This window comes from Photinus pyralis, unplaced genomic scaffold (genome assembly GCF_008802855.1).
Source record: "Photinus pyralis isolate 1611_PpyrPB1 unplaced genomic scaffold, Ppyr1.3 Ppyr1.4_LG1, whole genome shotgun sequence".
NCBI lineage: Eukaryota > Metazoa > Arthropoda > Insecta > Coleoptera > Lampyridae > Photinus > Photinus pyralis.
Genome location: NW_022170249.1, coordinates 68,938,972 through 68,965,874, shown reverse-complemented (window position 1 = coordinate 68,965,874; position 26,903 = coordinate 68,938,972). Strand labels below are relative to the sequence as shown.

At 35.4% G+C, this 26,903-nt stretch overlaps 1 protein-coding gene across 1 annotated transcript in view; it reads left to right on the top strand.

The window, feature by feature from the left end:
- The window catches only part of LOC116169612 (nephrin-like), a 28,242-nt gene extending 2,774 nt beyond the window's left edge, over positions 1 to 25,468 (top strand). Inside the window, exons 2-11 of the mRNA XM_031485758.1 lie at positions 11,261 to 11,405; positions 11,452 to 11,660; positions 11,712 to 12,032; positions 17,788 to 17,939; positions 18,027 to 18,168; positions 18,214 to 18,344; positions 18,394 to 18,553; positions 24,196 to 24,492; positions 24,546 to 24,836; positions 24,892 to 25,468. Coding sequence (XP_031341618.1) covers positions 11,261 to 11,405; positions 11,452 to 11,660; positions 11,712 to 12,032; positions 17,788 to 17,939; positions 18,027 to 18,168; positions 18,214 to 18,344; positions 18,394 to 18,553; positions 24,196 to 24,492; positions 24,546 to 24,836; positions 24,892 to 25,151 — 2,108 coding nt within the window. The 3' untranslated portion in view covers positions 25,152 to 25,468. The remainder of the gene's footprint in view (positions 1 to 11,260; positions 11,406 to 11,451; positions 11,661 to 11,711; positions 12,033 to 17,787; positions 17,940 to 18,026; positions 18,169 to 18,213; positions 18,345 to 18,393; positions 18,554 to 24,195; positions 24,493 to 24,545; positions 24,837 to 24,891) is intronic.
- The last annotated feature ends 1,435 nt before the right edge of the window (positions 25,469 to 26,903 follow it).

Here is a 26,903-nt window from a genome sequence, read left to right as displayed (position 1 = left end):
GTGAAACCACTGCGAGCCATTTTTCCATTATTGAAACACTTATGGGTGACGTTTTAGTGTCACTAGACTTGTTTAAAATTCGATTGTTATATTATAAAATCATTTCCGACTACTAAAAAGAAAATCCGGAAAAAATGGTATCAATTCAATGAAATGAGAACAAGTCAAAAATTGTTAAAAATAGCTATAGTAACATATAATATCAAAATATGCCAATTTCGATTCTCTATCTAATGCAATAGTAAGAAAATGGTCATTTCATTTAAAAACACTTAATGCCTTTTTCCTTAGCAGGGCAGCATAGTGATGCCCAAACTTGTTGACATGGAATCAAAAGCATGGACGCTAGCCTGTCAGACATTTGATCAACAGTAATATCCCGCATGCTTAAAAATAGCCTGATTAAATTTTTTCCTCTTTCGTAAAATTGAAAATTGTTTTGGTAAGAAGGAATACTTCTCGTCAATTTTCCACTAAAAATCTCGAGTGCATCAGTAAGAGAGATTTTGGTAGGTGGCAAATTGTGAAGTGACGAATTTCTAAGCAAAACGTCAAATTTAATCGGTATTTTTGGATTTTACGAACTATGCTTTTCTGGCGTCAACTTGATTTTTTAAATACGGCCCTGATATTCCGATATCAAATGCTTAAGCCCTTTTTATTCTGAATTCGATGATGTATACCACTTTGCGGTTTATTTGCTGTTTGGCTTTTTTTGGGTTTAGTTAAGAAAATTCTTATTATGGGCCTGTACAAAGATTTTTTTAAATGAATAATTAGCTAGGGCAATTTACGGTTTATGTTATTCCGCATTGAAAAGCAATCTAATCAGTGTTGATACAACAATTAATTAGAAAAAAACAAATTAAATTAAACTAACAGAAGTATAAGAATTAAAATTTTTGAAATCAATTTTATTTAAAGAAATGAAAAACTAAAAATTTCGTCCCCATTACACTTGCCACATTGCCACGTTGTATAGCAAAACTTATTCTTTGTCGCAAGTAAGTGGTAGCTCGGAGTTCTCCAGTAATATTGGTAATGCGTTTTCCCAGGCACTCCACAAAATTACGAGCTTCTCTATATCAAGGTCCCAATGTCTCCACTGCGAAAGGTATAAAAATATGGCTCTGTTCTATAATTGAACTATATTTCCTTATTTTCATACCTGCCGCAGATTCAGCTACTGCACCACTCGTTTTACTTGACAAATTAACATGGGATAGTTCTAGCGTGTCAGTGCAGGTGGCATCCCAAACTAGCATTTGTCCTTTTGTCCAGGGCACAAGGGTCATTCCATCAGGACGTTTATTGTAAAATGTTTATGTGTGAATTATAAAACGTGTTCTAAGTATTTCTTGCAATTATTCACAACAAGATACAACAAAAAACGAATTTGAATAAAACAACTAATTTTATTTAGTTCCAGTAAGACAAGCATATCGCTTGTTGTAGAAATCAGATCTGCGCAATGTATTTTTCTTAAGTATGAAGAGATTTTTTTGAAATTTTAAGGAAAGATTCTTTTAGTAAAGGGAAACATATCGCATATTTTAAACATAAGGTATGTTCATGCGCTAAAGTTACTCGCGATAAGGCGAACACCTTTTTTCAATTTTTTTGTATATCAACCATATACATATTTATTGTTGTACAGCAAATTGATTCCTCTTTTCAAAAATCTTAAATAAACATAGGCCTTGCATTTGCCACCAAATCCGGTTAAACAAGAAGTGTTACTGCAAGTTTCCATATGCGATGCGATAGATTGTAATAAATAAAACTCATACATATACCAGCAGTGGCCAGAACGGCTAATCACTGGTCAATGATGACATCTAGATCCATATAATACTACGTAATCTATTTCAAATATGAATTTATTACCTAATTGAATATTACAAGTCAAAAAAATAAATTTATTAAACAGCATTAATTTTCAATTTCAGATTGATTGTTGCTCGACTTCGGTTAGGGTAGAAATTTGTGGTCTTCGTTTATGTTGACCACCATTTCGATCAGCAGCTGTGCGTATTACGGTGGAGACATCATGGGTGGGTGGAAGGGTTTCTTCTTAAAACAACTAAAATAAAATTGCAGGGTAAGAAGTGTGCAGTTTCAAAATGTATTAACATACAAGAATCAATTTCGCAATGGTTTTGTACTGTTCAAAGGAAAGTTTATTGCTACCTAACCAATTATACTATAGTGACAGTTGATGGCTTATCATACTTGTCAATATGCGTCTGACAATGTCATTGACACCCTTACCACCAACAGTCAATAAAGAAGACGGACGATGCCCATGTGGAGAACTTAGTTCTCAGCAACACGTACTAAGAACATGTATTCACGGGACCAGACAGGCTGTCAGGCTGAAAGCCGAGAGTAGCCTTCGAGAATTAGGGGTAAATGATCTACAAGAGCTTAAAGTAAACCGAGTAAACTATAAAGAACTGATAAACATATTCAATGAGTCCCCACAAATGGTCCTTGAAGAGGAACTATATACAGGCTGTTAAACGAGTCAAAATAGCCGCACACTAGCGCGACTTCAGACTCACACTTTAATTACATGTAGTGACGTCCCCTGAATTATACACTGAATTTTAATTAAAGTTTTAAACTACATGTCTATTAGTCTATTGACGGATGTTTTACCCTATTAACGATCAAAGATACAACAACACGAGAATACACAAATTTGTAAATACTTAACGAGAAAAAAATACAAAGGTGTCAATTGATTAAATAAATACTACTCCAAGCCCAAGATAAACGTTCAGAAAATGAAGAGAATACTAACACGAAATCTCAATTTCCGCTAATTTTTGGAAGGCGAACCGATGGTATATGAGTCGCCTTGACTGCAGTTTCGCTGGGTACGAGAGGTGCATTTTAAGCCTAAAGCCCGAAAGGGTAGGTGGACTGAGCTCGCGGCCGCACTGTTTAACTGTCCCCTAAACCAGGAATAGTATATCAAAGGATAATGTTCCTGGTTTATTTAAACAATTCAAGTTAAAAAGTTAAATATCGGCATGCTACGATTAATTGTAAGAACTTAATTAATTACTGCTTAATGAATTGAACCACGCCGCAAGTGTTTAAACAAGCTTAATAAAATACTTCCTTCCTGTTCCATAAAAAGTTTATAACTGGCGAATGCATTTTAACGTTATTGATTTTCACTGAACACACTTATTACTTCCGATGTAAATTGACATTTCATGTTCTCTGTCCCATAACACTTGTATGTCACGAAATCAATACAAGCACAGAGAACAACGAATTAGTAACGAATTATTACAAAGTAGAAAAATTACCACTTTATATGTAAATTAACGCAGTTTCATACATCTTAATTGGCTTCTACGCACGAACGGGAACTTCTTACGAAATTAACGAAGTATTTAGTAAGCCACAATAAAATCATTTCCCGTTTCCCTCGAGTTATTAACACGCACATGGGGTGGTATGTACTACTAGAAATTGATTTTCTAAGGTCAACCAACCCCAAAATATATGTATTATAGACAAAATGAAAACGGTATTGAAGTGCTTTCTTTTTAAAGAAAAATGATCTATCTTGTTATTTACCAAAAAACAAACAGAAAAGAGATGGAAATTTTATGTCTAACTGTCAAACTGTGACTGCTCCTATAAGTTTAAAACATCAAATTCTTATTTTTTAGTGTTATTTCTACACCGATTCGGGATGTAAGGACCTCTAACGCCCAAGTTAATTAAATATTCCCAATGTAATTGCGTTTCAGAGCTCACTGTTAAGTTCAAATCTAAACCAAAGCATTTATAAGGCATATTAGATTTAAATATGGTTCCTCGTTTGCAATACATAACGGAGTGAATTCTAAAAGAAAGAAACATTAAAGACGGTGGTGTTACTGTCACTTCATACGCGGTAAATTAAAGTATGGGCATTGTACAGAACAAAATGGAGAGAACACGTATTAATTTCACTTTTTTTTGTGAATTAACCCAATAGCCCAGAAACGGGAATCTTTCGAATGAGTTTTAGTTCATTTATTTGACATAAAATCTTTTGTTATTAAAGATGAATACATTCTCTAATGCTTTGATACATAGAGACTTCTTACGTATGTATTCTCCTAAAAGAATGTGTCTGTATGTTCGGCGGAGTAGATAGCCCTTCGCTCTACTCTGTTACCCTCATCATACATATTTCCTTTCGTATAACTCCTTTATTCTATTTTTCACTCCATCACTTTCCATACTACTGTATTGAACGCTCCCTTAAATCAAGGAGCACGAAAAAATTTTTGTCCACGACCAATATTAAATAAATATAGCGACTCAATTTCGAAAACTAAAAGTTAACATTCTAACACTTACTATGGAATCAACATTCTAGACTACTTGCCCTCTTTTACATGTTAGAATACGTTTAGCCTTGAATAATTGTTTTCAATCAACGTCAAAATGTGTAGGGCGAAGTTGACCTGCCAATTGTACTCGCGTTTAATTAAAATGAATGAATCAGGTGATTCGAATATACATAGTTTCTATTGTTTTAATTGTTTTTTAATGACACTAAGAAAAGAGTTTAATAAAAAAGATTACAGAACTGAGAAAAATATATCTACATTACACGAAAGCTGGCACGGAAGTGGAATACATTAACAAGACGTTGCAGTACCAACATAAAATAAGTATTGCAATAGTTACCAACATAAGAATATTTTGTCTTTCCAACACTTCCTCCCAAAATATTGTATTGTTATTGAAAACACACCCCAAGTAGGCATCTCAGCTTTTTGTATTTTACTCGAGATAACGACTTATGTGTTTAATGTTCATTTCACCTGCACTAAACTTTTCATGAATGAACTGAAATTTAATGTCTATATGCTTAGACCTTTGTAAAATTCCAGGTTCTTTAAAAGTTTAATAGTACTGAGGTTGTCAACGAAAAGGGTTGAAGTAAAATTTTCCCCAGCTAATTCCAAAAAACAGTCTTTTCAGCCATATTAATTTCCTTGACGGCCTCGTTTGCCGCAATGTATTCTGCCTCCATAATAGACAATATCACACAGGGTTGCTTTCTGCTACACCAGGAAATTGCACCATCCTGGTTGGTACAAGCAACTCCGGTTCGAGAACGCCTTGTCTTGCAGTCTCCCGCATAATCGGAATCACTATAAGCCTGAAACCCGCGATTTTTGCTAGTGGCTCGGTAGATGATCCCATAATCGATCGTTATTTTTAGGTAGCGATTTGGATATCCCTTAAGTGTCTACAGAATACTTATATGCGTGCATGTACAAAAATAGTATATTAAGATACAAGTGTATAATCAAGTCTTTAAAGCACGCGCAACGAGTTTAAGGGCACGACGCAAAGCGGAGTGCCTTTAACGTTGCAAGTGCTTTAAAGACTAATTATACACGTGTATCTTATAGTATTTTTTATTATACCTGCAGTATAATTTAAAAATAGGAAATACAGTGTGAGCAACAATGATTGAAGCGTGCGTCATCACCGCTTGTTCCTATTAATATCAAAACTACCTTCTTTGTATGAAGTTGTATACGAAAATGACGTTCTGCGCTGTCACAGTGACGTGCGTCTATTCGTATTTCGTATCTTGTATCAAATCAGCATATGCTATGAGCGGCACATTGCCAATTTAGCTGAAGCGGCACGCTTCAATCTTTGTTGCTCACTCTGTACAATGAAGTCATATTGACGTTATACTCGAATACATGTCTAATTAAGTGGGCTGGTTGTTCGTAATTTCACGATTGCCATGGAAATGTCACTTGACGTTTGCTTATAAAAATCATCGTCTTTGTGAATTAAACGATTTCCGTTGAAAAAGATAATACACCGCCCATTAAATCAATTGTTGTAAAATCTAAACAAACGTTGGTAGGTGTAAAATCCAACTCCAGTAAAGCCTATTATAAAGAATATGAAAAGTTGTTTCCATGGATGAATAGGAAGTTAAGAATACAGTCTTAAATGCATCCATAATGCTGGCATATATGAAGGAAATGTCAAAGGTATTTAAATCTTCTATATTTTGGTGCATTCATTCAAAACTTTAAAGCAATGCTGCGATTAAAAAGTGGAACAGATTTGGAAGCATACCCTAAATTACGCGCGTTTGTGAAAGCTTCAACCAAAGGATAGATACAAAAGCCAAAGAAATGTTCTGCATTTACAGAAAGCGACCTAAGAGGAGTTTTTATTTCATCCAGATGACAGTTTCAAAAGTCATACAAGTATCGTTACTTAGCAACTTTAAAGCACGTGTGTTTTAAAGGCCCTTTTTCGCACGCATTTGAGTGTTTAAAACGGAGATTGTGATTCAGGTATAATAAAAAATCCTTTTCACTGCTTTCCAATGTGCAGCTTTGGGGTTTTCTAACGATTCCGATGCCAGGCGCACCGCATAACTTATGTCGGGTCTTGTCGCTACAGCAAGGTACATCAAACTGCCTAGCCTCACGATACGGAACCCCATCTCTTGGTGTGTCATCCTCCATGATCGCTGCCTCGGATGGCGTTGTAACAGAATTTGATTCATCCATATTGAACCTCTGCAGAATCTTGTTGGTGTAGACCTTCTGTTCTAGAAGAAGAACCACAATTGAGTTTTTTGATCTGTACACCTACAAAATAATTTGCCGAACAAAGTGTAATTTCGAACTGTCTTAAGTTCATCAATAAAACAGTTTATGTTCTTGTCATTTGTTCCGACAATAGTCCATCGTCCACATAAATTTGCTTTAGTCCATATAGACTGCGCTTCAGTCTACACACACGACCAATTCCATCGTCGAAACCATCAGGCTGCTTCATGTAAATCCCCACCTGTAGATTTCCATACAAGAATACAGTTTTAATGGCGAATTGCTTCAGCTGCATCCTTTCGGCCGAAGCAACACTAAGCATCGTTCGTACAGTGTCAAAACGGACCACCGGACTAAATGTTTCGCCATAATCGACTCCGGCTTTCTGCGTAAACCCTTGGGTTGGTGTAATTATAAACACCCATCGATTCTGGATTGGCTGTTGAAGTCGTGCCAAATCTACAAGATTCCACGTGTCATTTTGTCGCAACGAAGCTAATTCTTCATTCATAGCCTCTAGCCATTCCTCCCATTCACTTGTCACCGTGTTCACAGTTCACAGTTTTATCGGCACCAAAGCTGGCATGGAAGTGCAATACATTAACAGAAAGTTGCAGTACCAACATAAAATAAGCATTACAATAGTTACCAACACAAGAATATTTTGTATTTTCAACAGTTTCCAAATACTCCACCTGAAATTACCCAACGTGCCAATAATATATTAGATGATGAGAGCAATGCTCAATACAAAACCCGACGTTGTTGTTTCCAAATGTTTGAAGAGCATTTTTAAACAGCAGTTCTGGAAGGACCTTGCTAAAAAAATCAACCGTTTCTGCGACGGAAAATGTGAAGAAAATCTTAGAAACGCTCCAGATGGTATATATTTAGCAACAAAGGTACATTTTGTAAAGATTTAATTAGTTTTATTGTAGGAATACTTGTTATTCTAGGTCGCACTTGTAATTGGTAGCTTGTCGTAAAAATAAACTTTATAATATAACAATTTCAAACATAAATGATGGAATATTATTTGATCATTTATTTTCGAATTTACCCGGAAATTCTAATCTCCCGCACAAATTCAAACCTATCGCCACATCCGCAAATTCAAAAATTCAAATTTCACCCATAAATTCAAACTAACCGCGACATCGTCACAAAATTGCCCTCATCCACTAATTCAAATTTCCATCCATAAAACTACGCAGCCAATCACAACGTACCATGTGTGATGTCAGAGTGTGAGGGGAGGGGATACTTCCTTGCAAAAAAAAACAAGCTTACAAACTTGTTTGGACATACGACCCCGCGCGCAGCCGGTCAAAAAATAGAAGTAGAAATTTTAAAATTACTTAGTTATCTTGCTTAATAAGTAATAATCCAAACAATCTGGTCGTACAACATTTACCATACTAGACGCACTTATCCCAACAAAAACGCCGACAGCATCTCAACTTCACTTAGGTTCATCACACAGAATTAGATTACAAACAAACTGATTTGATGAATAAGATGAACAATTTGTCGGTGGCTGTTTTCTAAAAAGAAGAGAGCTTCGCTATACTTCACTGTTTCCTTTTTCAACTAGACAAAATCGGACAACGCGCGTTAAACTTCTCGTTGTCTCCCGGTATTAATATAAGTGCTAATTCGATACTCATTTTACGGACTGTATTACTCGTTCCGTAGCTGTGACGTATACATATCTATGTCTCATTTGGCAGGCGTTCCTTCTCTGACGCCATCTCTCCTTTCTCCTTTTCTTTTTCATATCCTCCCTCTTTCTTCTCTTTTCCTTGTAACATCTTCGTAATGTTTCTTCCAATCTCGTATCTCCTATCTAGTTCCAGAAATCCTGTTTGGATTCCCTTAATGTCTTCTTCATATTGTTTCTGTCTGTTCGTCTTTCTTCATTACATGTATTTCGTATCTTTCTTTTCCCATCACTGTTCTGCATAATTTTTTTCATTCGTACACTCCCTATCCTACAACTCTTTCCTTTTCTCCGTTTCGTCTTTGTTCCCATCATGAATTATATATTTGTTCAATTTCTTTTTTTTAATTTACTGCAATGTAATTTATTACCGGCCTCTTTCCCCCCCACGTATTTGCGTTATTCTTCTCCATAACCTTCCACGTTTCTTCTCCCGTCTTTATTTACCGTATTTTCTCTTTAATGTTTCCTTCCCTGTTGTGAATCGATACCACTCATTTTTTCCGACTTTTTTATGGTCCATATCGCCGACAAGGGACACTACGCCGACAATAAAAGTCGATTAAAAGTAATCCGTAAACCATACTTGATAGTAAACTGCTCTGCAGCTTCTTAAAGGGCCCACTGAAGGTCAATAAAGGTTAAAAATTACCTTTGGATTAGCTTGAAAATTAAATAAGGCACTCCAAAAAAGGGTCATTAACATTGAATGGTCTAGAAAGTAAAGTTTGACCTCAAAAATTGAGGTCACTGACCTCTAATAATCTTTAAAATGAAATGACAAAAAAATAGGGTCGTTGACCTATAATCACCTTGAAATCCCCTGACCTTGAAAATGAAACGACACCACAAACATTGGGTCATTGACCTCTGATGACCTTCAAAATGCAATATGGCACCACAAGAATAGGGCCATTGACATTGAAAACGAAATAAGATACAACAGAATTGATGACCTTGAAAACAAAATTACATTGACCAAAATGGGATCAATCAGCTTTGGAGTAAAATGTGGCAAACTTGAAATATAATAAAATAAGGTGATTGACCTGCGATGACCTTGAAAATTCGAAGTCGTTGGATTTTGATAACCTTGAAAATGAAATTACCTCTGAAAAATGGTCCATTGACCTTGAAGATGAAATAAGATACAGCAAAAATGAGGCCGCTTTGATGACTTTGACAATAAAATTAAATTACAAAAAAGGAGTAATTGGCTTTTAATGACCTAAAAGTAAAAAATGTGGTACTGTAAAAAATGGAGTCGTTGATTTTTTGTAATTTTGAAATTGAACTATAACACAAAATAGGGTCACTGATCTCTATGACTGTGAAAACAAATGCCCTTGTACCGTGGACTATTTTCCAAGGTAACATCCACGTGGCAGGTGACCTTTGAACTTCACCTCCTCTTTGAGGTCCTTGTTTCATCTCCACAATTACCTAGTACAAAAATTAACAACATTTTTCGGGATTATATTGATAACTTTTACCCGTAAGTTCAGGGAACTGAGGATTTTTTTAAAACTTTTAGTATATGGAAGTAGAGGAGCGACACCTGGCCAGATAGGCACGACGCCCAAGACAATTGAGTTTTCGCGCATGCGGTTAGATAAAAGTTACGTGGCACGCTTGATTTGTGCTTTCAAACAATATTTTTCATGTCTTGTAATTTTTAAAATTGGTCCACAGGTTTGCAAGGATAGTTTACCTTACCTAACGAATAGGAGTGTTCCAGCGTAGGGGATGATGATAGGGACGGACTAGTGACACGACGTTTAAGGAGCATAAGAATTTTTTAGACTCAAATAGCACTTCTAGGCTCATGTATGATAGAAAGAGGGTGAGATTGCGAACAATAGTGACTTGAAACCACACCTGGAACAGACATAACTAAAGGGCGCGGCGGCGGTATGCAACTAAACAGAAGAATCTCCGTAGCCCAAATAGTCAGTCAGACATCAACTCCTTGGAGACAGCTATCTGGAACCGGGGAGGGTGAAGCAACTTAGGCTAAACAGGGTCCTATCCTTCATTGGGAGGAACGGGCTCTGAATTCAGTTGCGAAAGAAAGGGGGTAGGCACAATGGGCCTCTCGCCTCTGATGTGCCCAAGTGCTGCCCGGTCGGGCTCCCTTGCGAATAGAATAGAATAGTTTCTTTTTGCCCTTTATACGCATGAAATTTAGCGGCATCACAGTCTTTTATCAGTAACCGCAATTTTTCTAACTTGATCATCACGGAAAAAGGCTTCATATGGATTAAAAGAATGCGTTTTCCTTCGATTTATCTACCACAAAAGATTTGTGTTTCCTTCTAGAAAAAATATTACAGCCACAGTGAGTTACAGTTTATAGAACTGGTTTTTTTCCAGTTTACGATCAATCAACAAGGTGTCTTCGTTCTACTATCGTAATCGATGTCATGCACATAGTGTCTTACATTTGCGTAACTCAGTTACTAAGTTAGCAAACGAAATGGAAAATTATAATGATACAACAGAGTACGTATTAGATACGATTTCAACAGAGCAAATATTTTAAAGGGAACTTTATCAAAAGTAACCAAACCATATAATGTATATAGCAGTATCTGTACGAAAATGTGTTTTTTTTTAATAAATTAAAGATAAATATCTGAATTTCCGTCCTGAATTATAAAATATAGGTACTAATATTTATTATCTCTAAATTAGTTTAAACATTACATCAGCTTGCTGCGGTAATTCTGAAACTGACCATAAAAACAACAGTATAATTTCATTTTGTACGTACAAAATACATGAAATGGTAACTGACAGTTTCGTATTATGTTCTACTTTACGTTTTCAACTGGTAATTACCGGACAAATGACCCATTTGCTGTTAATGAAATTAAATCGATTTCATAACTTACAGGTAAAAAACTTGTAATTGTTTTTATTGCAGAACAGGCCGCATTAACGTTACAATTTGTAAAGGGTGGAGTTGGAAACATCCCCTGCAATGTATCGCTTAATCAATTTGAAGATGAAGTACAAACCGTCATTTGGTATAAAGAAATTGATAAAAATAACCCGACCCCGATATACACGTGAGTAAATTTATATCCTAAGTATTTATTAATTTTTTTCAATTAGATATGATGTACGGGATAAAGAAATTGAAAATGGAGAGCACTGGTCAGATCATAAAATATTAGCATCACGTGGATCGTTCCGTTACCAGGACGAACCGGCCAAATTGGTTATTACAAATTTAAAAGAAACTGATGCTGGGATTTACCACTGCAGGGTTGACTTTAAAAAAGGACCTACGTTGAACATTGAAATTAATGTGGAAATAACAGGTAAAGTGTCACGCGAGCTATTGATTTTATTGCCGATTTATCCAATTGCAGTTTCGCCCGAAAAAATAATATTAATGGACGATGTTAGTGGGGGATATATCGATAACTACGTACTTGGGCCGTATTCAGAGGGAGATTCGGTTAACGTTACATGTATAGCTTTAGGCGGGCGTCCGAAACCGAACGTGACTTGGTGGAAGGAAAACGCAATACTGGATGACGTATCTGAAATTGCCACTCGAAAGAGAGTGAAAAATACACTTTATTTGAATCATTTAGATAGAACGGATGTCCATGCCGTATACACCTGCCAAGCATCTAATAATAATAATGTTCCCCCGCTGACTGCCGCTGTAACTCTGGACATTTACCGTAAGTACACGACGCTCGCTACTAAAACAAAGAGATGCCAGTAATCACCTTCTGGCGGGCTTTGAAATAATGAAAGAGGCGAAAATTCTATTGTGTCTTATTGGCTAAAAATATTAAAGCCATTACTAACATGACCAGTTATAACCCAAAATTCTTTGTATTTATTTTATTTCGTTTCTTTATGAGGAACGTCAAGAGATAATATTACTGATAAAAGTGGATTTTTGATAAAATTAATGTTTATTCGCCACAAAGGAGATGTAATTAACTCGCAGATTGATTTCATCGACTCTCCGAAATCTAATACAAATGTTATGATGGGAGTAGTAATGAAAATCCATTTACTTTATGTTCTCATTTTCCTTTTTGGAAAAAGTGCATTATTCTTAATATGCACTTACATTTAATGTTCATGAAATGTGAGTTAATGCATTACCCGTAAGCACCGTAAGAAAAGGTAAATGAAAATTGGTACTTCAGCCTTCTATTGCCGTTTATTATCTCATATGTACCGATTACATCAGAATTTAAAACTGTACAATCCACACATAAATTACTTAAAGAAAAAGTTAATCCGAATATGGTGTTCACAAATCAGGCAAACAAAATGAGAAGTGATTATTGAATGTAAGGGTAAAGAAGATGCTAATAAACTAACTAAAGCAATCTCTAATAATGCAGAAGGAATACTGCAAAAAAGAGCTTTGCAAGAGTAATAATAAAAAGAGTTGATAAAAATTTTAATAAGAAGACATAATGGACAAATTAATTACGTGTAATAGGGATATTGTCAATAAAGTTGGTGGTGCAGAAAATTTTAAATATAAGATCAGAGAAATTCAGAAGGGGAGGAAAGGATTCTAATCCTTTTATTGATATTATTTTTGAGGTTCGACCAGATTTTAGAAAATTAATCATGGGTAAAGAAATTTGTTTTGGGTAGGAGTACGCACATTGTTGAAGATCATTTGTCTATATTAACATGCTATAAATGTTGGGGATTCGGTCATATGTCTAAACATTGCAAGGAAACTGCAGAAATGTGCGGAAGATGTGGAAAGAAAGGTCACAGGAAGCGACTACTCCTTGCTGTCCTATGTGTGACAAATTCAATATTAGTAGAAATAAGTATTTTACATATGGATCATGAAGTCTTTAGTACATTTTGTACTTCAATGGACAACCAATTAAAAGGTTTAGGAACTAGAATAAATTATGGCTGAAAAAATATTAATTACATTTGGACAATTAGTAGGTGAAAGTAAAGCGGTTACAAATAATTTGGTTTATTTAATGGGTAAAAATAATAGTAATGTATGTATAATTCAAGAACCACATGTGTGCAAAAATGAAATGATCGGATTTTCATCAAAATTTAGTGTTATTAATGCATCATCTTTGGAAGCACAACAAAAATTTAAATCTTGCATTGTATATCAAAATTTAGAAGTTACAGCAATTTTAATAGAACAATTATCACAATAGAAATAAATTTTAAGGGACTCTCAAAATTATACATTGTTTCTGTTTATCTTCCTCCTGATAATAATACTGATGAAATTTATGTAGAATTGTTTCAAAATGTACTAAACAAAATTAGAAATAATAAGATAATTATAGCACGAGATTTTAACGCTAGTCTAGTCTATGGTGCAGTGATATAGAAAATAACAAAGGAGAAAAATTAGCTGAAATTTTAACTGATTAATTATGAGATATTGAATAATGATAAAAATCCTACTTTTGTTGGAAACAATGGTAGCAGTAACATAGATGTTACTGCTGTCTGGGAATGTATTTTTGATTTATGTGTTAATTGGAAAATTGAAGACGTTGAAACTTTATCGGACCACAAACTTTTAACATGGAACTTAGAAAATAATTTAGAAATAGAACCTCCTGAAATATTCAAATTTTGTACTAAAAAAGCTGACTGGGAAAATTTTGAAAATACACTAACGTTAAGTTTGCAAAATTTAAAATTATCATTAAATTGTAATAGTAATTTGAATGCGGAAGAATGTGCCAAAATTTTAAATGACAAAATAGTAGAAACTTGTCAATTTAATATATTCCTAAAAAGAATTTTTATACAAAAAGTGTCCCTTGGTGGAATCAAAATTTAAGTTTATTAAGGAAAGAAACTAACAGATTGAGTTGCAAAATTTAAAAAAATAGTACAATTCCAGGAAGAATTGAAATTTTAAAAGAACGTAGATGTCAAACCCAGTTTCATAACTAAAGGAAATTATTATTATTTTCATATAAGAACAATAATAATTTGAGGTATGTTAGTGAATTATGAAAGTCGAAGAAATGTTATAATTTGATGTCCATGAACCTAGCAGAGCATGGTCAGCAGAACACAATCAAACATATTGCATAATTAGGTGCTAATTAAGTTCCCTATTCCCGAATTAAATGCTCCTTTTTTTTTAAATTATTACATGTTCTGCCACGATCATAATTTAAAAAAAAGGAGCATTTAATTCGGGAATAGAACACTTTACTTACTTTATTCGGGGATAGGGCACTTAATTAGCACCTAATTATAGTTAGTTCACTTTTCATTTTCTTGGGTTTTAAAGGTAGTGCTCTGCTGAGTTCATAATGAACCTGGCAGAACATGTAATAATTTAAAAAAAAAGGAGCATTTAATTCGGGGATAGGGCACGTAATTATAGTTAGTTCACTTTTCATTTTCTTGTTTTTTTGAGGTAGTGCTCTGCTGAGTTCATAGATGAACCTGGCAGAACATGTAATTATTTAAAAAAAAAAGAGCATTTAATTCGGGAATAGGGCACTTAATTAGCACCTAATTATGCAATATGTTTGATTGTGTTCTGCTGACCTTGCTCTGCTAGGTTCATGGACATTATAATTATGTCTGCACTTATTGCGTAAGTAAACAAGATATCCTAGTTATTCAGTATCCGTCTCGGTATCGCTCTCTGAAGTTGAGTCAGAAACAAATATGACTAATGGCCGGACAACCTAAAATCGTTTTTCAATATCTCATCACTCCACCATGAACTTTTCGACGTGTTTGATGCATTTCCGCCAGTATTCGCTATCAATTATTTACAATGTTTCCATCCAAATGGGTTTAAATGATTGCCATTAAACTTTGCATTATTTCGCCCCACATTTTCATTGTAATGTTCTTTGCAGTTTCCCCATACCAGTTCGATGGGGTTAAATTGGAGATGGTATGGAGGAAGCCGTAACACCCCGTTGCCGTATTTGTTGGCTATTTGGTCGATTTCGTACACCTTTGATTTCGCATTATCCGCAACTAATTGCAATAATTCATTTTTAAACATGGTAGGTTGATAGAGAATGTTGTGTCTTTGTTGGAGGATGTATTTGTAATTTTTTTAATAAGTTTTGAATGATAACTGACGTTGTCCATAGCTTAAGTTTGGAATTAAACTGTCTTCGAACCATTTTGTAAATAACTCTGGACACATATCGCCTTGATAGCCGGCACTTTGCGATTTTGTAGAAAATAAAAGTCGTGCATCAGGAACAAAGCGATGTTCATTACCTGCATGTAGTACTATAAACCTTGTGCCAGTCTTTCTTATGCGAACCCCGATTCAAAATCCACCTTTCGTCTAAGAAAACAGGTTTGCAGAGTTCTCCTTCTTTGTTTTTATAATATTCTCTTAAAAATCGTACACGATGGGCAGAAAAATGGGATTGGTCTTCTACCATCGTCCAATTTAAACGAAAAACCCATGACTCCTTAAACTAGTTTTACTAAATTCAACAATTTCGCTCTATGCTATTCCTTTTTGTTAATATGTGAGTAAAGTGAGCGAACTACGAAAGGCAAAAAGCCACGGCGGCCGTTAAAACACTTCCTTATTCTTTTAGTTAAAATACACAAAATTCTCTTATCCAAAGTGCGCATCTGCAACATCTGTCCACAAAATTAACTTCACCTTTAAGCGATAAGCACAACTATTATCGTAACGCCAGATAATCTTAAAATTACAAATTCTACAAACACCTAATGCAGTTCTAACAATTGTCCCTTATCCCTTAATTTTCCAAGAATAGAATGCGACTATTTAAACAAAAAATTAGACTATGTAAATTAACACAACAATACTTTAAAATAACTCACATTGTATTTCGTTACGGTAAAAAGACATAAGGCTACCTAGTTTAGATAAAAAAAATAATGCTTGCATAAATTTATTCAACATCGCCAATGAAAAGCTAAAATTATTTTTGTTTTAAGAACCTTAATTCACTGATAATTAATAAACCAAGGTAATAAGAGCATTGGCAACGCCTGTTTAGTAGAATTAGTTTGGATTTCAGCTTTACATTAAAGGATGTCTCAAATCTCGTTTCACTATTCTAAGATCGACATAGCTCTTTAGGTTTATGATGCTGAAATTATTGTAGTTTGAGAACTACTATGCACATGTCATTCTATTGCGAAACTTGGAAAATGGTTGCGCGAAGATAAAATGTCAATGTCTCCAACAGCAATATTTATGTCGCTAGTAATTTATTTATTAAATTTTCGAAAGGGGATAAATTTATCTTGATATTTATATATGAAGTGAGATTATGTAGGATTCAAAGGTAAAATATAAACGTTGAAACACCTCTGGTGTATCGCTTCTGTATGGGTATTAGTAAAAATTTGCATATCCCAATTTTCCTATCTTCATTTTTAGGAGACCATCAGCGGATTAAATCTGGCTATTCTGAATAACACCCCACTCTAATTTTCCACCGGTACAAATACAGCAAAATTGTGAAATAAACTCATTGTAGCGGAATTTTCCTGGATTAGTTGCACGAAAATTTAACATACTCTCTCAGTACACTGCATCTTGTATTTACCCGAAGACCGGCCGTCGTTAATGAAACGTAACTCGAGCTTCGATTTAAACCTAATTAACGTTAAAAATGCTTGATTAAAAGTGAAGTAGTAATAAAAGTTAAATATATTTTCACAGCAAAACATTCAAACTTTTGATGATGAAATTTTCCTTTAGGGCTTTGGAGTTCGTTTAAATTTCAAAGCATAATAAAATATTCTTTAGGAGATGGACGTAAAACCAACACACAGAAAGTCAAGAGAAACCTTTATATTAGGGAATTTTCTTAATTCTTTTTTATAATAGTAAAAGTTGGGAGCGGGTTCTTTTTAATTCGGTACAACTGCGGGCACATCCGCGTCATTCTTCAGCCTGTATATTTACAAATAAAACTTTATAATTATCTTCAGTCGTTCTAAATTCATTTTTTAATTCACTCCGACGAGTACTTCTTCAGTTGATTTATATAATACAAAAAATAATACCGGGGCATCAGTGAGTTCATGAAGCATTAACCGAAGCATTTTGCATATTGTATGACTCGATCTCGAGCTATGAATATCAAATGAGGAAATAAGGGTACATAAAATCAGTTTCGCAGCTGCCAGTAGACAAGACGAAACAAATCAGAACGATTTTACGAGGCGAACAACGTTATTGCAATAAATCCGATCTTGGAAGGGTTGGAATTTGTAATAACCGACAGAATAAGCAATAAGAGGAAAAAGATTGTAGATCCTTCGATAACCAAGAGTTCGGATAAACCTCGGAAACGGTACGCGAGTGGTTTAGAAATACGTTAAGGGTATCAAATCAACCCCAGCGCCTGCATTTGTGTTTTTATATCAATTTTTTACATTTATATAAAAAAAGAAAGCTACATAGGCGCACACTAATGATGTGCTTTACAGTTCGTCCTTTGTGGGCAAAAATATGGGGAAAGCAAAGAGTACTTTCAGCAGGAAACACTTATGAAATAAGTTGCGAAGTTATTGGATCCCGTCCTCGCCCTTTAATAACCTGGTGGTTAGAAAGCGTGCAGTTAGTAAACACGAGAGAACTGGTGAGTTTTATATAGCTACAATTAAAGCGCGACACGGTACAAAGCAATTACAGTTATTCACCGTAAATTCATTTCTGTACGTTTCAGTCTAACGCGGTTAATTATTCAAGCACCAGCTTTTTGACGTTTAAACCATCAATGGAGCAAGATAATCAAATAATCACGTGTAACGGGGTGCATCCCATTTTCAATGCTACAGTGGAAGACAGTTGGAAACTAAAAATTCATTGTAAATATGCCACAAGTTAAAGCCTCTTTAACACCCTCCTCGTAGATGTACCGCTGAGCACTCTGGCGTTCGACTCGGCAGTAAATCGAAGCGACATACGTGAAGGCATGGATGTGATGTTGCACTGTGGCATAACCGCCAACCCCTGGGTCTACACAGTCAACTGGAAATACAATGTAAATCTAAACAATGTTACAAAATAAAAGAATTTAATTTTCTTTTCAGGACAAAGCAATATACAATAATCCAGAAATGGGCACCATAATAACAAACCAAAGTTTGCTAATAAAAAATTTAAGCCGATCTAACAGCGGTAATTTCACATGCGTTGGAACGAATTTAGAGGGAATCGGGGAAAGCAACGTCTTACGTTTGGATGTTAAGTGTAAGTACATAGGACAAATTTTATTACTTTATTATTTCTTGTGGAAACCAAGCTGTCCTTCACGGGTATTCAATTGTTTACGATATGGTAGACTTTTCTTTTACTACCTCTTCTAAATATTTTATATAGATTGATAAAAATTTTATGAAAATGGGGTATTTCGGTTGGATACGAGCGTTTTGCTTAAATAAAACCTTGTTGCCGAATTTAATGCCATATAATTCATAAGAATGAAGCAATTCTTCAAAGAGGCTCTAAAAAGTAGTAGTAAGAGTGTTTTCAACGAAATGTTGGAGATGTACGGTTCTGTCTACGATACGCGAACTTTGTTACCTGGTTTAAACAAGTATATTTCTTCGACAATTCCTGCTTGTCAGAGACTAGAGGAATTGCTGTTGTATTGCAATGGTACTTGATCTTACAGAGTCAACATAATATTGAATACGTGCGTGTAAGTCACTCTTTCTTTACTGGATACTTTAGCATGCAGCAATGAAGCACCAATTTGTTGGACGCGGATTCTAGTGGATATTTGTGGGTGGTATATTTTTTAGTTGCAGGAGCCTCCAAAATACTTCGATAGAATTATGTATGACACAATTCAAGACCGAAAAACGCTCATAAGCAACTGAACTAATTTAAATGGCACAACTACTACGTAAAACAAAAAATGCGGAAACTAAAACACCAAAATTTAGAGAAAGTTATTTCGTTCTTACACAATCTTTACAAACAAGTGAGTCTCACTTAGAATGAATGTTATTGCTGCCTATCAGACAGCACTCGTAAATAAACTTCATGAATGCCGGACATCAAATAATAGACTACAGTACCTTGTTGCGCGGGAAAGGCTTTCAATTGGTTGAGGGTCTGCCTTCTAATTTCTCCGACAACAGGAAATGCCTTCAGCAGGTGATCGTGTGCTTTAGATATAAAAGCTTCCCTTCGGAAAGTGATTAGAGGACTGCTAATCCCTACATTGGATTTTTACGGAATGAGACAGTGGACAAAAACAAATTCATTTGAATGCATCGCCATCACAGCCATCTTGATTAAGCAAGATCTAGCTACCCGTGGATGTTTTGTTGAGAAAGGAATGTAGAACTTTAGCCAGTAGCTTCTACATCTAGCGTACTATGGAAGTTCTGATAACAGATTCCGTTTCTCCGAAAAAAGTACCCATAGAAGGTGTCAACGGGAACCGTCCATTTCCAACCGTTTAAACTAGGGAAAGTGAAAACAAAAATTTTCAGTTTTTCAGTGATATCTCAGCTTTTTTCAAAGATTTTTCAAAAACTTTAAATGCGATTTTTTAGTCCCAAAATTGGAAAACTTTGCCCCCATTTAACCTACACCGTATCTCTCACCGTTGCGGAGATCCGTATGGTGTGCCACGTATTTGAACCACCCTGTACATAAAAAATACAAATAACGCGACCCGTTACAATATTTATGATACCAGTTTGACTATTATGGTTTTTGAGTTAGAATAGAAGTCCATCTTCACACAAATACTCGGCGACAATCAATGGATTAGAGTTCCGCGCTTGGTATTTTTTAATGCTTTTCAAATCTTCGTCAAAAATATTGCTGTGTAAAAAATGTCCGTTTGGGACGTTGTTTGGATCAAGGCAGTTGAAATGAATTCGGGTTTGTCATCAAAATTCTTGCTAATCAATTTCGTTCGGATGCTTTCCGATTTAACACAAAATGTGTTCGTTAATGCGTTTGTGACAGTTTTAATTTGATTTGATTTTCGTTTATTTTAGAAAAGATAAAGGTAGGTAATTGTTTGGAGATAATTCTAGGAAATTTTTTATACGTGCAAATTTGCGTGTCAGCGGGGAGTCCGTCGTATTGGTTTATTTCGTTATATGGATTTATGAGTAGTTACCAAATCGAGTCAATATAAGTAGGGAAAATCGTTTAAATACGAAAGTTTCGAGGTTTAAAGTTGCTGTTCAGCTGAAGTCCCTTAAAGTGGCAACAACACGAGTTGAAAAATGTATGCAATACATTTTTTTTAAATAAAGGTAATATTTAATAAAAGAGTTACGTCACCTACGTAGTTGGTCACGTAAGAATACGTTCGAATTGAAGTCATCTAAATTTATACGTATCAATAATATTTAATAGATACATTTTGTTGTTTTATGCCATGACAATAAAAAAAAGTATCGCATTTTATAAAATGTATGTTTATTTGACGTGTTCGAATTTTACTATCCCGTATACCAATTTTAGTATCTCGTGAATCTTCTTTTTATCACATTCTATTCTGTTGTTCTGTCTATTTTTCAAACGATTACACAGAATTTTAATTTAACTTAATGAATAATGAGCTTTTACTAATATTAAAAAAGGTAAAAATCCAAAAAAGTGTACCATTAAAATTCTAATTTTTTTAACATGTTCAGAACCATGGGAATGCGCAACGTTCCGTTTGGGAATTTGTTTTACAAATATTACACAGGGTGCCCGTTTTTGGAGCGCCAACATGGGGATCTCGGTTAATAGAACAGATGCAGTGTGTCTAAATTGGGGCAAATTTTCCCCAAGTTTTGATTTACGCCTAAATTTTGTTGGGAAACGGCCAAATGCATTGCATTTGTTCTTCCTTCGGACATTATTACACCAGGCCTGCTGGCTTTCTAGTTTTAATTAAATAAAAGTGATACTGTGACGGTTACTTTGATTTTATTATAAGATTTGGATCGGTGTATGAATTTTGGTTGGTTCGCTCGTGTCGTCGTTACTGTCGGGTTCTTGTAGAGGTAGTAAAAATGGCGTATTGCAGTGAACATGGAAAGTAGGTGAAGGTGGAAAGACATTGACTTTCAAGGTCATCGGAGATCAACGACCCAATTTTTATTGTCATGTTTCACTTTCAAGATTACCAAAGGTTAACGATTGCGGAGCCACGTTTCACTCACAAGGTCATGGAAGGTCAATGGCCTTATTTTTGTCAACTTATTTTATTTACAAGGTCATTGGTCTGATTATTGCGGTGTAATATTCTACTTTCAAGGTCATTAGAGGTCAATGATCCCTTTTATGTGGTGTCATTTCATTTTCAAGGAAAATCGGAGATCAATTTTTTTTGTGACATCAGATGTGCCATATTTCACTTTCAAGGTTAGCAATGTTCCATGACCTCCATTCTTTGCGGCGTCACATTTGATTTTCAAGGTCATCTATATGGTCTCTGTTTTAGACTAGTTCAAAGATCACCTGCTACGTGGCTTTTCAGGGAAATGACCTTAAAAAGTAAACTAAGATGAAGTTCAACGGTCGATCGGCACCTGGCAATGAATGGGAAAGTGAAACTCAGATGTCGATTCGGTCGGTCACTCTTTTCGGTTGCCTCGTGAAAACCTCGGAAAAAGAGTCAAAGCCTTGTTCGATAGATAGTTTGTCCCTAATAACACCTCTCCCTATGTTCAAATGTCAAGCGGAAAGTAAGTCCACGCACCATTCGGTTCTTCACGAATCAAGTCAGGTGTTTGGTATCATATTTGATTTTCAAAGAATTTTCAGGTAATCAATTACAAGTTTTGGTAATTTTTGGGAGTGGTAAAACTCAAAAGTTGCTATCTCCTGGCGGTGACCTTACGAATCAAGTCAAGGTGAAGTTTAAGAGTTGCTTAGGCGCTTTTGAAAAGTAGTTCAAGGCTATCGACAAAAGGTCGCTCACCCCACTCCTGGAGGTGACATAGGTGGCAAGTGACTAGTCCAAAACCGACCTTATAGATGACCTTGCAAATGAACACACAAACTGAGATTATTGTCATTCGCTGGCCTTAAAATGAAATTTTACCCCGCAAAGATAGTGCCATTGACGTCCGATGACATTGAAAGCGAATCCTCAATAATAATAGGAACAAAACCGGACGTAGGATAGAACCTTGGGGAACTCCACTTACCACTTGTTTGGGACTACTTGGGGTATCATTGCATAAAACCACTTGCTCTCTATCCGCAACAAAACATTTTAGTAATGACAAACATACTCCACGAATCCCGTATAATTCCACCTCTTCAAATAAAATGGAGTGTGAGACCGGGTAGAACGCCTGTCGATTGTAGAATAATAACAGTGAGGGTTCGTCATCCTCCCACATTTATTTATCAATGGGTCACTTGTTCAAAATCGTATTTGGCGCCTCGCTGTCTGACTATGGTTTCGAATTACACACTGAAAATTAGTCGTGTTCTGTTACTTTTGCAACTCACCAAATTAAATAAAGCTCCATAACAAATAAGCCGACATGTGTTTGAGTAACCGAGTTCAGAAGACGGTTCAGATAGATTCGCGTTTTGGCAGTCGAGCTAAAAGGAGTTTAATGCATTCAAAGAGATTCAATCGACGTGGTCAGAATAAAGTCCTGAAAAAAGGGTAACGTCTTGTTAGTCGTGTTGATCAAAGGACGGCCTAAATAAATTCATAGCGACCTAGTGGTCAAGTTAGAAAGTTGTGAAAAGTTATTTTTCTTAATGAAAAAAATAGCTTTTTTCTACAACTGTCAAAAAACCTATCATTTTCTGACGAATTTCGAAACGCGAAGTATTAGATTTTTAAACGGTTAATTAATAAGTAAGGTTGCCCTTGACAACGTGCGCGAAATCGTCAACAGTGAAAAAAAGCATTTCGCGCACGTGACAAAGTTGAACTTAAACAGCAAATTTAATTAACAATCGGTTCAGTTGTAGAATAGTTATTTATATAACAAGAGCGCGAAGTTCAATTTCGCGCATTGAGACTGAAGGTATTTTGACGAGGCGAAGTCGAGTTAAAATATCAGTCAAATGCGCGAAATAACTTCGCGCTAGCGTTATATACAATATTTTTTCTACAACTGAACCGATTGTTAATTAAATTTGCTGTTTAAGTTCAACTTTGTCACGTGCGCGAAATACTTTTTTTCACTGTTGACGATTTCGCGCACGTTGTCAAGAGCAACCTTACTTATTAATTAACCGTTTAAAAATCTAGTACTTCGCGTTTCGAAATCCGTCAGAAAATGACAGGTTTTTTTGACAGTTGTAGAAAAAAAATATTGTATATAACGTTAGCGCGAAGTTATTTCGGGCATTTGACTGATATTTTAACTCGGCTTCGCCTCGTCAAAATACCTTCAGTCTCAATGCGCGAAATTGAACTTCGCGCTCTTGTTATATAAATAACTATTATGTACACCTTGTCCGCCTTGTTCGTCTACCTTGTGGTATCGATCTGAAATTCTGGTAAAAAATGCATGTAATAATAGCTCCTGTAAGACAAAATCTCTCGTCTCCATCTCACCCTGTCAAAAACCTACGGGTAAAATGCGCGTTGTCAATCATGTATTGCTACAGATATTGCTGTGTAGAAATACTTTTCTATTGCCAGCAAAGGTGAATATATAGGGCACTTGAAAGCAACTCTTTACTATACCGAAGGAAATAATTCAAATGTTGCTTTTGTGACGGCATCAAAAGGAATGAAACATTTTAATCCTAGCAACGTTCCGAAAGGAAGAGAGACGCCATTCAAAATTGTAGGCGGTGAACGTGTCAGGCGGCATTACTGGAATTATCGAAGGGCCAGTGCCTGAACGAAATGTAGTTTTAAACTAACACTAATCTAGGGTTTTAAAATGCAGATGCTGCAGTATGTCGACCGGGTCAAACTACAATTTACCGAACCTCCGTGCAAAACCGCGTAGAAATTCGATGCGAGCTGGAAGCTAATCCGCCAGACGTGGAATTTACGTGGAAATTTAAATACAACGACGGCAATATAGTAAATCTTCCAGAAAATTTCATTACTTCAGAAGGTACCGTCAGTACTATATATTATACTCCTTCATCTGATGATGATTTTCCAACTTTAATCTGCAACGGAAAGAACAGTATAGGAGAAACCGAGGATGCTTGTATTTTTCATCTTTTACCAATCGGTAAATCACTTTCAATCCTATTTTTATGGCCCTTTATCGATTCCAAGTTTCAGATTTGCCGGAAGCACCGTCGAATTGTAAAGTAACAAAACAAACCGAAAGTTCCCTGCACGTAGAATGTATTGATGAATTCAATAGAGGAATACGTGGAGAATTTATTATGGAGGTGTACGACGCACAGACAGGTAAATTAGTTCGCAATGTCACGTCTAAGCATCCCACATTTGTGGTTGGGGAATTGGAATCGGGCATCGGATTTGATATTGACTTATACGTATTGAATAAAGATGGGAAAAGCCTCGTGACGCGTCTTCCCACTTTTACTCTTAATAATGACCAAGCTGGTGAGGTTTTACCTCTATGAGTATTTTACAATTATTAATACACCAACATTTTCAGCCAATCTATTATTACTGCCGTCCATAACAACTTTATTAGGGATGTTAGCGGGAGTCGTCGGAGTACTTATATTATTAGCCGTCATCATTGTTGTGGTAATTCGCAGTAGAACACCTAAAGGTTGCAACGATTTTGATGATAACGAGTTTCAAGATTCAAGTGGACGATATATGTCTATGAGGAGCAGTAAACTCACCAATAAAACTGATTCAAATAGTTATGATAGTTTTGATACGGATAGCAGAGACGTAACTCTGTAATAATAGAGTAGACGGATTTTGAAATAAGAAAACTGTGATAATAAAATTAAACTACCAACCTGTAATAAATGGAAATTTGCGTTTCAAATGCATTTATGCTGTTCTCGAAAGCTTATTTGGCCATTTATATTTCTATTCGTACAATATTAATTTAAGCAATTATTAAAAAAGCCAAAAGTATATAATATCGTGTTTTATCTTTGTAATATTACGTTCGATTGGGGGTTTTCCATTTCCCTCACTATTTGTACTTCATCGAATGATTTCGCTGTTCTCAAGGTTGAGCACGTCCAAATAAAGATGTAATTTATGCTTATGATCATGTTTATTGAAATTACCGATCCCAAGATATTACAATCTCGAACATTTAACTTCACCGCCAAATACCAATCCCAAAACGGCTAGCATTGCACCAATAACTACTCTCTGGAACCGACAATCGTTCTCATGAGGACAGATGCGTGTAACGAGCACATATTAAAATGTACGTAATGATTAAAACTACAATAATCAAAAACATGTTTAATTAAGTGTGTACCAGAGCTTAGGGTGGGTGAGTAAAACTACAATGCCAAAAAACCCAAAACTGATTTCATTGCCGGCCGTGAACAAGAAAACTAAAATAACATTGCATAAACAAAAAAATCTCCCTACAAACCTAACAGCCCCTTACCTAAAACCAGGCAGCGTGTTACCAAAATTAACAATTTTGTCCCAGCCGCAACCCACAGGATTTAAGTATTCTTAACCTCAAAAAACCAAGAAAATGAAAAGTGATCTAACTATAATTAAGTGCCCTATCCCCGAATTAAATGCTCCTTTCTGCCAGGTTCATAATTTAAAAAAAAGGAGTATTTAATTCGGGAATAGGACACTTAATTAGCATCTAATTATAGTTAGTTCACTTTTCATTTTCTTGGGTTTTTAAGGTAGTGCTCTGCTGAGTTCATATGAACCTGGCAGAACATGTAATAATTTAAAAAAAAAGGAGCATTTAATTCGGGGATAGGGCACTTAATTAGCACCTAATTATAGTTAGTTGACTTTTCATTTTCTTGGGTTTTTGAAGGTAGTGCTCTGCCGAGTACTTAATATGAACCTGGCAGAACATGTAATAATTTAAAAAAAAAGGAGCATTTAATTCGGGGATAGGGCACTTAATTAGCACCTAATTATGCAATATGTTTGATTGTGTTCTACCGACCTTGCTCGTAATTTTTACTTTTTGTGTCATTTCATAGAGAATTTTTTTTCTGATTTCAAAAATGTACCTTCATCGATTGTAACACGTTCATTAATGCAATGGTCGGTATTTTGACTCCTCAAGCACCCATCATTTCAATGACCGAGTGGATTATCTCGGGTTCCTTCTGTCTTTTTCTGTTTTAGAATAATTGCCGGAAGCGCCTGGGCAGAGCTCTCTTCCTATGCTGGCCATTTATTCATTAAAGGTAAGATGGTAATAATTATTTTATGGGATACTTCTACTTTCATTATCAGCGCCATTTTTTCATAATTTTTTTTTGGGAGTTGTTTGTAAAGTATTGTAAAGCCGTAACTCAGGTAATCAATCACGAATTAAATAGCGATGTCAAGTTTAATTTTGTAACAAAGTTGAATTTTATTAATTTTAAATACACCAAGGAAAGTTGAATTTTATTAATTTTAAATACACCAAGGAACCGAAATATGCAATAATATACAGGGGGTTCTATTAACAAAGTGCAACTTTGATATAAATCACCCTGTATA